Raw genomic sequence first — 15,260 nt, 5'->3', positions numbered from 1 at the left:
TCATAGATTTCCATCTCCATGGGGGAAACCCACAAATTCTGGGCACTCCTTTATCTTCAAATAATAGAGGGATGGGAATTTAGATTCTTCCGGAAATGATTTAAATTCTTTACACCCTTCTATGGATAGAGACTGAAGAGACGGGAGAGAGGTGTGCATCTCATCTGGACATGACCTGAATTTGTTACATTCTTTGATTTCCATCGTCTTCAAGTTGAGCGCTTGCAGTCCTCCTTCATGGTGGAAACCCACAAATTTTGGGCACTCCTTTATCTTTAAATCAAAGGGGGATGAGAATTTAGATTCTTCCGGAAATGATCTAAATTCTTTGCAAAACATTATGGACAGAGACTGAAGAGACAGGAGAGAGGCGTGCATCTCCTCTGGCAGTGACCTGAATTTGTTACATTCTTTGATTTCCATCGTCTTCAAATTGGGCGCTTCCAGTCCTCCTCCATGGGGGAAACCCACAAATTCTGGGCACTCCATTATCTTCAAATCATCGAGGGATGGGAATTTAGATTCTTCCGGAAATGATTTAAATTCTTTACACCCTTCTATGGACAGAGACGGAAGAGATGGGAGGGAGATTTGCATATCTTCTGGCACTGACCACAAGTTTTTAAAACGGCACATAGATATCTCCTTCAAGTTGGGCGCAAGCAGCACTCCACCACCCACAAAACATACCAGATTCGGGCAATCTGATATTTCCAACTCACGGAGGAATGGGAGTTCAATATTGAATTTATTGCATTCATGCGAACAAGCAAGGGATTCGATATTAACTTCCTGCAAGCTTAGCCGCTCAAGTCTTGGGAAGTAGTCTAACGGTATTTTCCCCGTTAGTTTGGAACAACAATGCAGACGAAGCTCGCAAAGATTAGGAAAATGTCCGCCTTCTTCTTCTTCACCTCCAGGGAAACACCACTCTTGCCATTCCTGCATACTGCGGAAACTCAGAAACTCCAGAGATTTAAATGCAGGTTTAATTCCCCCATAAAACTGAAACCCCACTGATTCCACTCCATTTAATCGATAAATTTCAAGCCTTTTGAGGGACGGTAGCTGCCCCAATGCTGGCAGGGAGAAACAATATCCACAAGTCTCAAGTCGGAGAGTGACAAGATTAGAGAAAGACTCATCTCCTAACCAACCTGGAAACTTTGTACCTCCGTATCCTTCTATAGCCAGTACTTTTAGGTTTGTATTGGGCTGTAGGTTGCCCAGCACTTGACTATCGTTTTCAGAATCAATAGTGTCATCTTCCCATTTCAAACGTATTTCACTGAGCTTCTTGTCCCTTAGTTTGGCCTCCAAAGCATCCTCAGCACGTGTGATATTTTGAAGCCCTGAAATATGAAGATTTCCTCTCAAATGCTGAAACCCCTTTAACTCATCAATGTTTCCCCCGACATCTTTGCTCAAGACAAACTCACCCCCAAATGTTTGGAGATCTTTCAACTTGCCCATGTGGGGGGGCATCTTTTTTATTTTTGTACCTCTGAAATCAAGATGGCGCAAGTGGATAAGTTTTCTCAAAAAGGTGGGCAGCTCAGCTAGATATCTACAATCCGACACCAACAATGTTTGTAAATTATACAAACTGCATACCGCGTCTGGTAATTTATGGATTGGAGTGTAACACAAGTCGAGGTACCGTAGATGCTTCAAGTTGCTAATCGAATCAGGCAACTCGCTGATATCATTCCCTCGGAGTTTGACAACTCTTAAACACTGTAGCATTAAAAGGTGATCAAGTCGTACTGTCGGCAATGAATAGAGATCGCCAAGAATGAAGGTGCGCAGATACTTAGCTTCATAAATAGTGTCAAATCTCTCAAAATCAACATTAGATGAATATTGCATATAAGAAAAATGGCGACCCTTGCCCACAACGTCCAATGAAAAGTTGTGGTCTCCCAATCTAATGCAAAATTCTCCAGATACGTAAGTCGCCAAATCATGCATCAGAGCATGCATGATGAAACAATCATAACCCTAATACATAAATTGCTCTCTAAATTAAAATTTTCTTTAATAGTACGTAGCATCAAATGATTCAAAAAATGGTTGATCGAGATTGAAAATAAAAAATCTAACAATTATGAAAATTAAATTTATTGACTAAAACATTCGTCATTGTCGAAATTGTGTAGCGTTGTTGTTTCTTTTGGGGATGTGTATGGCCAAAAGTAAACCAACCCCGTGGACTGCTACGAAAAACACTATCAGATATTTTTTCACAGTAGCGGGATCGCTATAACTGACTCCGTTGAGTTCGCCGCCATAGAACTCGACAGTTACACCTACTTGTTCGACACTATATTTAGATTCCGCCCTTCTAAAAGGAACATCGGCTCTAACAATTCCGTCTCCGTCTACAAAAACAACAGGAAATGTTTCAAAAAAAGTAGGCATACGACGTACAAAAAGTTCGCGCCCCTCTTTATCTCTAAAGATAGGATGTCCTAACCACCCAACAGCTATTCCATCCCCGTTGTCCATTGAGCCCGCTCTGAATAAGCCACAACTTGTGGTTAATTTTTAGTTGTTTTATTGGACTCACATGGAGGAGGCTGTAAAGGCTCGCCTATAAATAAACCACATTAATTATTTGTTAACATTAAGTAAGAAGAGCAACCCAAAGAATATGTTAATACTGATACCTTTTTATTTTTTATTTTATCAAATACTGATACTTTGAGGGACATAATCTCTAATTGAGATCCTGAGTATTCTGCTAAGAGAGTATTCAAGTTGCAAAAGTTTTCAAGCAGCTATCTAACCTCCTCCCAATATATAGCAACCCAAAACAAAACAAACCACAAAGGGAAGAGATTTCCGCATCCTGTTGGTGTGCACATCATAATATCTGTCGCATCATAATCCCATAAGAGGAGCAACTTCCATCTCGCCTGCACAGTTTACGTTTTTCCACATGAAAGTCATCGGCTGACTACAAACACCTTCTACACACACATCCAACCCCCGGAGCTCACATCACATAATTTGTTTTGCCTACTAAAACGCAAATTTTTTGGTGTAACGTGGGTATATCCTTCTCTCTTTTTCTTCCGTACTTTGATTATCCGATCCCTGACTGTATGAATAAACAGAAAGACAACATCCTTCGTTTTGATTGCAGTGAGAACTTAATTGGTGAGAGAGTATTTTGCTAAACAAAACAGCCATGCCTGATTGCCTGATTCTAAGCAGCTTTGGCTGCACTGTTCCCCACAACCGCCTTTGCCGTGTCCATTACCACCAGGAAGTCCATATTTGTGTATCTTCCCCTGTAATGCTGATTTAGCATGTCAGCTCAAATTTGTTCGTAGTGAAGAACTTGATACCATATAAAAGTGCATTGCCAGGCGAGTGACTTGGAACACTTCAAATGGGGTCAAACCTGTTAATACGAAGAAATAGAAACCATAGTTATGAGAGAGGGTAGCAGAGAACAGAGAGAGAAGTAAGAAGGTAAAAGAGATTTCTGAATTCTTTAATTAATGTTGAAGTAATTACAAGAGTATGTCTTTATAGTGAACTAGTCACTCTAACAGACTTCCTAACAAACTAACTAATCTAACAAACCACCTAATCTAATTACAAATGGCAAGATCTCATCCATACAACATTATACTCTAACAAAACCCTGCGAATCAAGTTTGTTTACGTACCACAAGGATAGGATGGACTTGCAATCCCATGAATTATATTCTTGCAACAGCTCTGTGGTGAATTTGGCCTGTGAATGGCTCTGCAGAAACTCCTGTCATTCCAAGAAGAGCCAGTACATTAATAATTTAGGATCTAAGAAAACGTAGGTCCTTACTTTTATATCTTCATGCCAAAACTAAGCATATGGACAAGCAGGACGATCCAAATGATTTTAAGTTTCGACAACAGGCTAAGAAGAATACCAACCTGGATTTACCCATCGTATTAGGGAGTTCAGAATTGTCATCTACATTGAAATATTCCATAATCTTCTTTTGCAAACTTTGTGTGCGTTGGGCATAGCAACAACCTTGCGTCTTTCCATTTTCAACTCTCAAAATATGATTCTTTCAAAGCATTTTTGTAAATGATTTGACAAGACGATAGCTGTAACTTCAATGCTATTTGCCACAGCCGGTACTTCAAACACGTACTGTCCTTGCTTAGTCTCGTACCTTAAATTTTGTAGGTGGTTTGAAACGTGTTTCTTGGTGTAAAATGTTGAAGATCAACTGGCCTGGGGGGCGGTCACACTCTAACGACACCGATAATGTCCCCAATTTTACCACCTGCCCAATCAGTCAGGTGTGAGGTTTCTCCACTCTAACGAACTTTACACAATCCATCAGGTGTGAGGTTTCCCCACTCTAACGACACCGATATTGCCCAATCAGTCAGGTATGAGGTTTTACCACAAAAGTCCTTGATATTAGTTAGAGGGGGTTAATCTTATTTAAACCCATTGGTTTTTTTTTTATCCCCACTGATGTGGGACTTTAACACTTCTCCTCAAGTGTAACCCCATTCAATGGTTCACACGTGGAGATCCATACATCGGCAATTAAGACTCAAAGGTAACGACACCGATATTGTCCTCAACTTTACCACCTGCCCAATCCGTCAGATGTGAGTTTTTACCACAAAATGTCTCGATATTAGTTAGAGTGGGGTAATCTTATTTAAACTCATTGATTTTCTTTATCCCCACCAATGTGGGATGGTAGGTGCATTATTTATCATATTAATTATTAATTATCCCCAAGTTTTGTTAAGGAATTGATTATAAAAGACCCTTGTTACTTTCCTTTTCTCAGTTTCAGCCAATTTGCGCACTTAGAACGTTTTTGGTGATAATTCAACTGATCACCTTTAGGAATTTTGCATCTAGAGAGTTAGATAAATCTATGAGGATGACCAATCAATTAGGTTTATTGGAACTAAGATTAAGAAGAGTAGACAAACTAGCGAGGATGACCAATATCAAGCTAGTCATACTTGGTTGACATGATTCTTCTATACTTAATGAGTTTTTATGTGTTTAATTGTATGCCTAACCAATAGGATATAATTATCATGTAGAGATACAAGAGTTAATGTCTGACCACGGATTAATTCATACCTTAGAAAGAACAACATTTAACATTGGCATGGTAATTAGATAGTAGTTGGCTCTAGGAAAAGTAAATATGATTGTTGTCGGTGGATTTATAACCTTGGGCTTCCATTGTTTCTCAATTTCTTCTTGTGTCGTGTGTTCATTTTAATTAATTGTCTTTTCTCTTTTTGTTAATTTTAGTCTTAATCAATTACTCAATTATTTAATTCAATCTATCCCTGTTTGTTTAATTAAGTCTAGCGTAATTAATCGGTTAAATTGATGTTAAAGCTGTTGGAGCAATATTAGAAAATATGAAAAATAACAATATAATTCCAATGATAATAATCATAAAGAAATTCACAACATCAAATATATATATATGAGATTAATATAAACAACTAGAGAGAAAGTTAGAATAACTGACAAACTTGAAGATTGAGACTTGCATAAATGCAATGTCCTAAAGATAGAATTTCGCACCATACTTTTGTGCTTGTAATTCGGTAGGAGTCCATCTCCAAGGATTCAACAATCTATAATCCAAAGTCAAAGCACTTCAATCTTCGGACTCTGGCGAAATTTTTATATTCCGTACTCTCAAAACACGACTCGAAATTTGACTCACAAAGCATGAGAGAAACAAAGTGGGGAAACCCTATTTCTCAAGAGTAAAAATTAACTCTAACTTTCTATATTTAATACCAATGGTTTCATGGGTTTATATAGAATCCAACTTCTACTTATTAAAGAGATGTAACTTTTCATCTATAAGTATACATCACTTATCAAGGGAATACACCTAAACAACATAACCTTTCTAAGAAATTGATTAACAATATTTTTCATTCAATTATTAAAATTATATATTACAATATTTCATATTATAATATATAATTTCCAACAAAAGCAATCTTTGTGGGATCGACCTCGTATTTGCATATATTACTACAATTGATTCATGCTCTTGCGAGTTTAATTTGATCTAATTTAAATACACATCACGGGACTTTAACATAAAAGTCGTATTCAACTGCTTTGTGTAATGAAAACCGCTGATTATACTCATTTATTCAGAATTGCAGCAGCAACAACATCATGTGCAGCAAACCAAATAACAACTTTATTTTGACTAAATTCCCAACCACATTAGCTTAGAATTGATGTATTCGGTTCATTAATCTTGGCTTTTTTTAAACCTCAATGGTACAAGTGAAATTTTATTGCTATTGAAAAAAAAAGAGTTACACCTAGTTAGGGAGATATAAACCTAACCACTCATAATATAAGAAAAAAAAAAGATTAAAAAAACACATAAAAAGGAAAGGGACATAAACCTTATCCTTCACAACATAATAGGTGAATAATAAAATATTATGCATGAGAGCAATAGCTTCAATATTATTACACCACATAATAAGTGGATATTAAAATATACAGAAAACTAGATTAACATCCTTTCACAAGATTCAATTAAAAAAAAAAAAAAAAAAAAACCGAGTGTAAGATCTAATATTTAATTTTGATCCTTTGATTTTATATTCAACTCATCAACTTTCCATATAAGAGTTGAAGAGTCAATTAATTAAAAGAATTATTTTTGTTTGTTCCTAAATCGCCATTTTCCTATGATTTAGCTAATAAATATTGACTATTAGGCGTTTGAGCTTTCATGTTTATTTTGAAATCAATAATAATAAAAAATTACTAAATGTCTATATATACGAGTTGCACAATTACTCTCATTTATGAAGAGCAATATGTCCAACTCACATACACACTTCTTCTTTATATTATCTCCTATCTGTCTCAATTATATATTCTCATGATTCGTATGTTTCTTGCATTATGGAACAACTAAGGTTTTCAAATCTATTTTTTACTTATGAATTGTGTTTATTCATGTATGATAATTTTTTGTCTATGGAGATTGACAAGTACATATTTTTAAATCTATGATTTGTGTACTTATATGAAGATACATGGAGTAAAGTTTGCATACCGAAATTACGTACCTATGTTTATGCCCTCATACTTCCGTACCTATGCCTAAGCATTATTAACTTCCATACCTATGTTTATGCCCTTATACTTCTGTACCTATGCCTATGCACTTATACTTCCGTACCTCTGGTTATGCACTTATAGTTCCGTACCTATGCTTATGCACTTATACTTCCATACCTATCCTTATGCACTTATACTTCTATACCTCTGGTTATGCACTTATACTTCCGTGCATATGCTTATACACTTATACTTCCGTACCCACGTATAGCACTTTGTTAATGTACTTATAATTTTTGCGGGTGTTCTTCTTTTTTCTTATGGAGATGGGAATTGTTTTAGTGATGATGTTTTGCTTTTCTTTTGTAATGTATTTTTGTCATTTCATTCACGTTTATATTCACAATTAATCAATATAAAAAATTTCATTTATTTTCTTGTACCTATTAGTACTTTCCAAAAATTTTAAAATTTCAGAATTTTGATTTAAGTGTATTAATGGATGATTTGAGTCTGAAAGTCAATTTCCAATTTTTAGTCTTAATTATGAATAGAATAGGAAAATGTGGATGGCAAGTTTGGAAATAGCATATGTGATAGAGGCAATTAAATATGACATGGCGTTAAGATTTTAAAATAGGGACTTAAATTGGATAGAGAAAATCATGCAGGTTATAATCGAAAAGTAATCTTATTTAGGTCCTAAAATCTACAAGCCCCTATATTTGTGTTATTTTACATTAGTCATGCTGCATCTTTTAATCCAAAAACAACAAAAATATATATAAAATTACAAATTAAAAGTTAATACTATTACCATATCAAATTAGAATGACTTTCGGCACGGCTCTTAGAGGATGAGCCATCTGTAAGGTGAGGCCAAACTTCTCCTCCATGTTCATATTCTCTGGTACAACTCCATCTTCAAGCTTCCAATCAAATGAGTTAATAAGTGAACCCAACATCAAGTGCAGCATGCGCATAGCCAATGGCAGCCCGGGACATATTCTCTTCCCGCCACCAAACGGAATAAGCTCAAAATTCTTGCCTGAAACATCGATTTGATCATCTAATATCAAAAACCTCTCCGGTGCAAATGAGGTCGGGTTGTCCCAGATGCAAGGGTCTCTGCCTATAGCCCATGCATTGACCAGCACTTGTGCACCCTTTGGGACAATATAGCCCCAAATTTCAACGTCTTTTCCGGCTTTTCGAGGGATTAGAAATGGTACAACCGGATGCAACCGGAAGGTCTCTTTGATTATTGCTTGTAAGTAAGGGAGTCGAGCAATGTCCGATTCCTCAACTGGTTTTCCTTTGCCAATGACTTGATCTAGTTCGTCTTGCGCTTTCAACAGCTTTTCAGGGTTGCGTAGTAGTTCAGCCATTGCCCATTCCAGCGTGGCTGAAGTTGTATCCGTGCCCGCAACAAATAGAGACTATACATATACATTTTGCAGCAATACAACAATTAAATAATGGAATCGTAAATTTTAATGAACATAATGAAATCTGAAAAACCGAAATGATAATCAAAAGCGGTAATCTGAGTTGTTAGAAAGTAGAAAACTGACCAGAAGCAGATGTTCAATCAAAAGCTTGTCCATATCCTCATTGCTCACTTCACTGATGTTCAAGAGAGAATCCAACATATCCTTGCTTGTGACATAATCGTTCGATTTTCTCAGTTCTGACCTTTGCGTAATCATTCGATCAAAAAGCGAATCCATCTTGAGAAAATGTTTGATCATGCGCCCTCGAATGCCTTGGGGGTCAAATTTCCTAAGCACAGGAAAATAGTCCCCCAAGTTTGGCTTCCCTGACTCTTCCATCAAACCCCACACAATCTCCTTGAATTCTCTTCCCACCTCACTGCTCGGGTCAGCTAAATCAACCGAGAAAACAGTACGCGACAGCAGATTGAGTGTCGTCTTAAAAGCAGCCCTCCCAATTTCTACTGCCTTACCTTTCACAACGCTTTCATTGACATCGGCAATGAGCTCCTGCACTTTCAGGTGGCGGTTGGCTTGGTTGGCGTCTAGGACTTTCGTTGCAAACAATTGGTTGTTGCATATTTTACGGAGGTTTCTCCATTTGTCTGATGCGGGTATCCAGGGCAAGCTGTCCTGGCGGAGGTCGCAAGCTTGGATTGCGTCGGGGATGGTTCGGTTGCACAAGAACTGGTCGTGGGTTCGGAGGACCTCTTTTGCCACTGTTGATGAAGAAACTACAACGGTGGTTATTTGTCCGAGTTGCAAAGAAACAATGGGGCCGTAGCGTTTTGAAAGGTTAGTGAGAGAGAGATGGGGTTGGTTGCCAAGCTCCAAGAGATTGCCAATGATGGGAAATGGCTTTGGTCCAGGTGGAAGCAGAAGCCTTTGGGGATTGGATCTGAGAGCTTGAACTGAGAAATACAAGAGAGAGAGAAGACATGGGATTATCAAGCAATAACTCAAGAAATCCATCTGTGATCACACCAGTTAACACAGAACTTGAATTTACAACCTTCTCTCTTTCTAGTTCAAACTTTGAGAGGGAGGCAACCAGTCCAAGCGTGAGGGAGAACACGTATTCTACTCGTACTCGTGTCTTATAAGTTACTTTCCGTATCGGAAAAGATAATGAGAAAATGAAATTGTCGAAATCGGTCAAATATCAGCCGCCCTTGTAATTATTTTTTATTTTATCACACTGGTTAAGAGATCCAGATCCGTTGCACGCGGTCCCTTATGCTTTGTTTATGTATGTGCAGTGCGCTGAGGTGCTTCCCAAAGTTGACCATAAAAAAAGTTACCTCCCATAGCTGAACATAAAAAAAAGTTACCTCCCAACAACTATTTGAATCTTTTTAACTTACCGACAAATGTGTGGCGGAAAATTTCCTCGTTTGGTTCCAAAAAAGAACTTACAAACCACAGAGATTTCTCCAGATTCCACCCTTTGGTAAACCACGGAGATTTCTTCGTTTCTGGCTTCGATTTAATTCGTTGCTCTGCAGAAACAAGTTTCTTTGATTTTCTCAACTGGGTTTTGTGAAGATCAAGTTTTCACCTTTTGCGCAGCATCAGAGCTTGGTTTTCAACTTTCTGACTGGCAATTTCAACTCCACCATCAGGGAAACCACCGGAATTCATTCAGAACTCGCCCACACCAAAAACATCGGAGCTTGCTCACCCAGGAAGCAAAAAGTCCATGTCCATGTCCATGCTTTACAAGGGAGTCAGTGCAGCCAAAAACCCAGGTGAAATAAAAAAATCCAATTTTGAGTTTAATCACTGAACATCATCAAAATCAAATAAAAATTATGCCAAAAACCCAGATAATGTCTTTCCACAACAGGAACACCGTGACTTGGATTCGATCTGCCACCTCTGGACCGGATAAGCAAGCGGGCCTAAGGTGTATAAAAAATGGTTTGGCCGGATTAGTAATCCGGTGCTTATTTAGTCCAAAACTCACCAAACACCTGTTTTGTATTATATAGAACTATCATGTGTCTTATATGGTGTTCCAAATGAGGTTTATGGTGCTATTGAATATCTTGTAGGCTTTTTAGCCAAAATGGTTTCTGAGGTTTGCATAACTCATCACTTTGGTCATTGAGATTTGAAATCATTAAAAGTAGTCCCTGAGTTTGTCCACCATCAATCATTAAAAAAAACTAATGAAAAGAGTTTGAAAACTTTGAGTTTGAACGATAAGGACTAAATAAAGGTGAATGGTACCAGAATTGATTTTTCTAGTGTAAAAATGTGGTTTTTCCGTCAAAGTAAACAGTAATGAGAGTTTTTTGTTAAAGTTCCTTTTTTTTTTTTTTATCTATTTTGTGATAACCAGAGTGGGCGGCCGCCTAGGTTTACATTTCTGAGGGCCCCAAATTTTATGTAAATCAAATGATGTGATTGTTGATAATTGAATTATTACTTAACCGTTGATTAATGTGTTTACTTTCTATTGGTTGTTAATGATTGAATTATTACTTAGTCGTTAATTAACATGTTTACTTCCTTGTGTTTGTTCAAATATAAAGTTTATAGACTTTGAGAGGTACGCAACTAGCTAAAGCTTGAGAGATAAGTTACATGATTAAAGGTTCTTTATCTATTTTATGAAAACTGTAGTAGGTGGCCACCTAGAGCCTCCATTCCTAAGGGTCCCCCAAATATATTTTATTTTAAAAATATAAATTAGTGTTATAAACTTTGTATTTGTAAATCATATGACGTGATTGTTGTTGATTATTTTCCCTAACATTACTTGTTTGAAATACATATATTGTAGCTGGCAAGGCTTCACCTAAGGGCTGGTTTTGTATTATTGTGCTTTGAAAAAAAAACTGATTATGCATTACTTTGAGAATAAGCAGCAGTGAAATAAAGCAGCAGAGTGTTTGGTAAATTTTTTTTGTAAAAGTACTTTTGGAAAAAAAGCAGTATTATAATGTTTGGTAAACTTTTACGTAAAACAGTTATGACTGTGTGAAATGACCAAAAAAGATATAATACTAGATGCACCATTAATTTAATTTTCTTAACAAATAAAGATGAATTACTAAATATACTTTATTTTTAAAATAAAAATATTTATAAACTTTATCTTAAATATTAATTAGTATGACAAACTACTTCAATTGAAATATTTTAGACTGAAATATTTTTTATTCTATTTTCTTCTCCAAGGTTCGGTTCTCCTCTTTTGCAAAACTTGTCTTTTCTTTCCTCTTCCGCCGCCCATTCCCTTTCTCATCATTCTCTCTCTGTCTCTCACTCCCATCTAGAATTCTAGAGTCATCCTTTTTGCCTAATTTTTTTTTTTTTCATATAATTTTCTCCACTCTGAGGACCACATCGTCCAGAAGTTCCTTCTCATCTACCTCAAGATCGACTTTCCGATTTCTTAGACTGAGATTTCTACCTTTTTTTTCCCTAATTATATAACTTCCACTACCACTAGTTTCCCAATTTCATCTCCTCTGCCATCCACTACTTTCCCCATTACTTTTCGATCCACCTTCCTCTTAGAGTTGCAGAAAGAGCTTGCTATGAAGATCTGTTGTGTGAAATTGTGCATCTTGAATTGAGCACTTGATGGTTTTTGAGAGCTGGGTTTTGGATTTGTTTCTTTGGTCTGCGATGCGACGGCGAGTTGGAAAATACTCCAATGGGATTTCAATTTAGAAATTTGAAATCCGGCGAAATAAGAATATCAACGATGAGGATTCGATCTTCAACCCAGCAAGAAGGAGAACCAGAGGAGGGTATTTTTGAGATTGTGAAAGTTTCATTAAATTATACTATTCACCGGCCTCCTTGAAAAAAACAGTTGGCTTTGAGAAGGCATTTTGCTGCTTCTACTTTTTGCCACTTTTCAATTTAAAATGACTCGTGACTTTGAAAATAAGCAGAATTATCAAACACAAGTTTTACTCCAACTTTTTTTCATCCCTTCTTTTAAAATAATTTAAGCAGTATCAAATCCTACCTAACACCTATACATAAACCACATAAATCAACATTATTTGTTAACTTGAGTAAGAAGAGCAACCAAAAGAATATGTTAATACTGATACTTTGAAATGAAACATAATCGCTAAGTGAGATCCCGAGGATTGTGCTGAGAGAGTTTCAAGTTACAACAGTTTTCAAGCAGCTATCTAACCTCATCCTCCCATGAAGTAGGGACGCCAATTTGCAGTAATTCATGTCAATTATGTTTTGTCAAAAAGTTAAAAACACGTAATGATGCTTAATAAGTCTAAAACATCACAATGGTGTATTAGGAGAGAGATTTTACCATAAAATGATTTCATTATCTCTATCACTCGTCTTATCATGTCAAAATTTTTCAAAATGTCGAATCAAATTTTTTAACTGATTATGGCAACCACATTTAGTGTACATTGCCCTAGAATTTATATTCAAAAGTCTCGTTTATACACCTTGATGTCTCCCTCTTATATTTGATCCATTATCCTATCCTTGCCCTCTCACATCATCAATTTCAAGATTAGGACTTTTTAACACTTTCAGCAACTCTTCAAACAGTCCTTGTCCTTATTTGTTATTTCTTCTTTTTTACTGAAGTACTATTCACATCCACACATCTTAAGATCAAAATCATTTGTTCTTAGTGGCTAAAATCAAAAGTACAATCAAGTATCACAATAAAATATTTAGGTTATTTTATTTTTCAAATGGTTGCACCCTTGATTTCACAAGATATCAACAATATCATCATTATGGATAGTATGACAGAGAAAATGATTCATTATTTTGAAAATGTTGAAGATAATTCTTTATCAATGAATTAGATTCAGCCATCATTTCAACTAGGCTGATAAATTTTCCTTTACTTTCTTGATAAAGCCTCTCGTTCTTTCCACGAAATGCTAGTGTGTATTTAGCTAAATATTTCATAATGGAAATCAACCTTCGTAGTAACTCTCTCCAATGCTCTTTTTCTTTCTTGATCTGGTCTTGCACAACTTTGTCAATGTTTCATTTTTCTTTTCTTTTCTTTTTTGTAATCTAAGACGCAAATCAATTCAAGTGTTCATGTTTGAGATATGATCAGAACTGGTTCCATGCTCTTTAAGCCTCACACTGAGATGTGTCCAATCTTTGTAGCCCTCATTTGCTACTTGAAATGATGCATTAAAAAGCCTATTAAACTGAACTTTAGGACTTTTCTCAATTAATAGATCTCTTGCAGGATCTTTTTTTGCTAACAAATCAATCCATTTTGGATCTCAGACCATCCCAAATTCGAGGATCATAAATGTTCAAGGGAATTGACTCAATTGGTTGTTCGGTGAAGACATTAGAAGCATCCTCATGGCCCAAATCATCAACTAGTTAATTGTGTTGTTCATTAACTAAGCCCTCCATTGAACTTTGTAGTTTTTTTCCTTTAACAGAAAACTTGTCAATAGCTTCTTTTTCAGATTGTGTTGGTTGTTCAACTTTTCTTTTCCTTTGACACTTCAAGTAGTCAGATGAATACTTTTTAGTATGTGCAATCTTTTATATCTCAAATAAGATCACAATTAAATTATAATAAGTGTGAACAATTAAACCTAGTAGTCTACAATGCGTGTGCGCCTAGTAGATTTTTTGTGATTACTCACCTCTTGCTATGATGATTACCTAATTAATTTCTCTAAGTTTTGCCCTGAAAGGTACAAAAGAAAAAAAAATATCATTATAGATCAGAAATACCTAAATCTTCAATTTTCAACTTAAAGTAATAAATATCTTAATTTAATCGAAGTCTGCATCACTTTACCACTTAGAGTAGCTCCACTAAAGCTGATAGCCTAATGGACTGGCTATCAAACAGTGCCAAAATGCCCAAGCAAGAAGGTCCAACCCAAGCTAGCGATTGAGCCTGAGAGGCCCGAGCGAGAAGCCTGTGGGGAGTCATTGGGCCGAGAGCCTGGAGTGGTTATGATGCAAGGCTGACGTTAGGACAACGTCAGCCACGTTTTCTCTCTTTTTTGCATCAAGCGCAAGTGGGCACGCGTCGTCTAACATGGTTTCAAACGTGGGGCCCGCAACGCTTTTCTGAAATATTACCGTTGGGGAGGCCATGTGGCTTTCCACGTCTGTTCGATTTCAACGGCAACATTTTATGGACCGTTGGATTTCCAACAGTAAAAAAAAAGTAAAAACCTTATTTAATTTCAGTCGTTGGATCTGAAATCAACGGTCCATGTTATTCAACTTTATAAATTTTAAAAAAACAGCAGTTTAAAATTCTGAAATCTCACCGTTGTGAAACGTGGCATAATCTGGAGTGTTGGAATTCAAATTTTTTTTAATCCAACGGTAGAGATTAATTATGTGAATAAAAAATTTAAAAAAATGTAAAAAATTAATAAAAATCCTAAACAAAAGTTCTGAAAAATTTTTAAAAAAAAATTGATTTTACTTTTCTATAAATACCTTCTCATTATCTTCTACATTACATCACAATTTCATATTTTGTCAACTAGTTTCAACCACATTCCTATCTTTCTCTCAAAATTTCAAAAAGATAACGACACGTGGCACGACAACATTGGATAAAAATTTTATCGAAATTCATCACCAATAATTGTCTTTTCAGATAATGACATGTGGCGCAAAGAAAATGATTAAAAATCTTATGCGAAATTACA

The 15,260-nt window shown here is 36.2% G+C and overlaps 2 protein-coding genes and 2 long non-coding RNA genes across 4 annotated transcripts; 1 reads left to right on the top strand and 3 right to left on the bottom strand.

The window, feature by feature from the left end:
- LOC125471390 (putative disease resistance protein At3g14460) lies at positions 1 to 2,508 on the bottom strand. Its single transcript, XM_048571715.1, has 3 exons — positions 2,206 to 2,508; positions 1,661 to 1,737; positions 1 to 1,567 (listed from the first exon to the last, which is right to left on the bottom strand). The coding sequence occupies exons 1-3, from the start codon at positions 2,506 to 2,508 to the stop codon at positions 1 to 3; spliced, it is 1,947 nt and encodes a 648-aa protein (XP_048427672.1).
- A 144-nt stretch (positions 2,509 to 2,652) lies between these two features.
- LOC125471380 lies at positions 2,653 to 5,850 on the bottom strand. The gene is made up of 3 exons (XR_007253579.1): positions 3,928 to 5,850; positions 3,681 to 3,772; positions 2,653 to 3,409 (listed from the first exon to the last, which is right to left on the bottom strand). It is a non-coding gene; the product is annotated as an uncharacterized LOC125471380 (long non-coding RNA).
- A 1,918-nt stretch (positions 5,851 to 7,768) lies between these two features.
- Positions 7,769 to 9,709, bottom strand: LOC125471667 (geraniol 8-hydroxylase-like). Its single transcript, XM_048572364.1, has 2 exons — positions 8,677 to 9,709; positions 7,769 to 8,541 (listed from the first exon to the last, which is right to left on the bottom strand). The coding sequence occupies exons 1-2, from the start codon at positions 9,565 to 9,567 to the stop codon at positions 7,924 to 7,926; spliced, it is 1,509 nt and encodes a 502-aa protein (XP_048428321.1). The 5' UTR covers positions 9,568 to 9,709; the 3' UTR covers positions 7,769 to 7,923.
- A 492-nt stretch (positions 9,710 to 10,201) lies between these two features.
- LOC125471668 lies at positions 10,202 to 11,035 on the top strand. Its single transcript, XR_007253767.1, has 2 exons — positions 10,202 to 10,343; positions 10,442 to 11,035. It is a non-coding gene; the product is annotated as an uncharacterized LOC125471668 (long non-coding RNA).
- The last annotated feature ends 4,225 nt before the right edge of the window (positions 11,036 to 15,260 follow it).

The sequence above is a fragment of a genome, unplaced genomic scaffold (genome assembly GCF_019419815.1).
Source record: "Pyrus x bretschneideri cultivar Hongxiangsu unplaced genomic scaffold, Pyrus_bretschneideri_v1 Contig6, whole genome shotgun sequence".
In the NCBI taxonomy this organism is placed as follows: domain Eukaryota; kingdom Viridiplantae; phylum Streptophyta; class Magnoliopsida; order Rosales; family Rosaceae; genus Pyrus; species Pyrus x bretschneideri.
This window is presented reverse-complemented; position numbering and strand designations above follow the sequence as displayed.

Bases quoted from the DNA above. Each gene is read 5' to 3' on its own strand.
- LOC125471390 (XM_048571715.1), bottom strand. From the start codon at position 2,508: ATGGACAACGGGGATGGAATAGCTGTTGGGTGGTTAGGACATCCTATC. The intron at 1,738-2,205 runs GTTGGTTTACTT...TTAATGCTACAG, and splicing joins TTTTCGTAGCAGTCCACGGG to TGTTTAAGAGTTGTCAAACT. The intron at 1,568-1,660 runs GTACCTCGACTT...GTCGGATTGTAG, and splicing joins AGCAACTTGAAGCATCTACG to ATATCTAGCTGAGCTGCCCA.
- LOC125471667 (XM_048572364.1), bottom strand. From the start codon at position 9,567: ATGGATTTCTTGAGTTATTGCTTGATAATCCCATGTCTTCTCTCTCTC. The intron at 8,542-8,676 runs GTCAGTTTTCTA...GTATATGTATAG, and splicing joins TGATTGAACATCTGCTTCTG to TCTCTATTTGTTGCGGGCAC.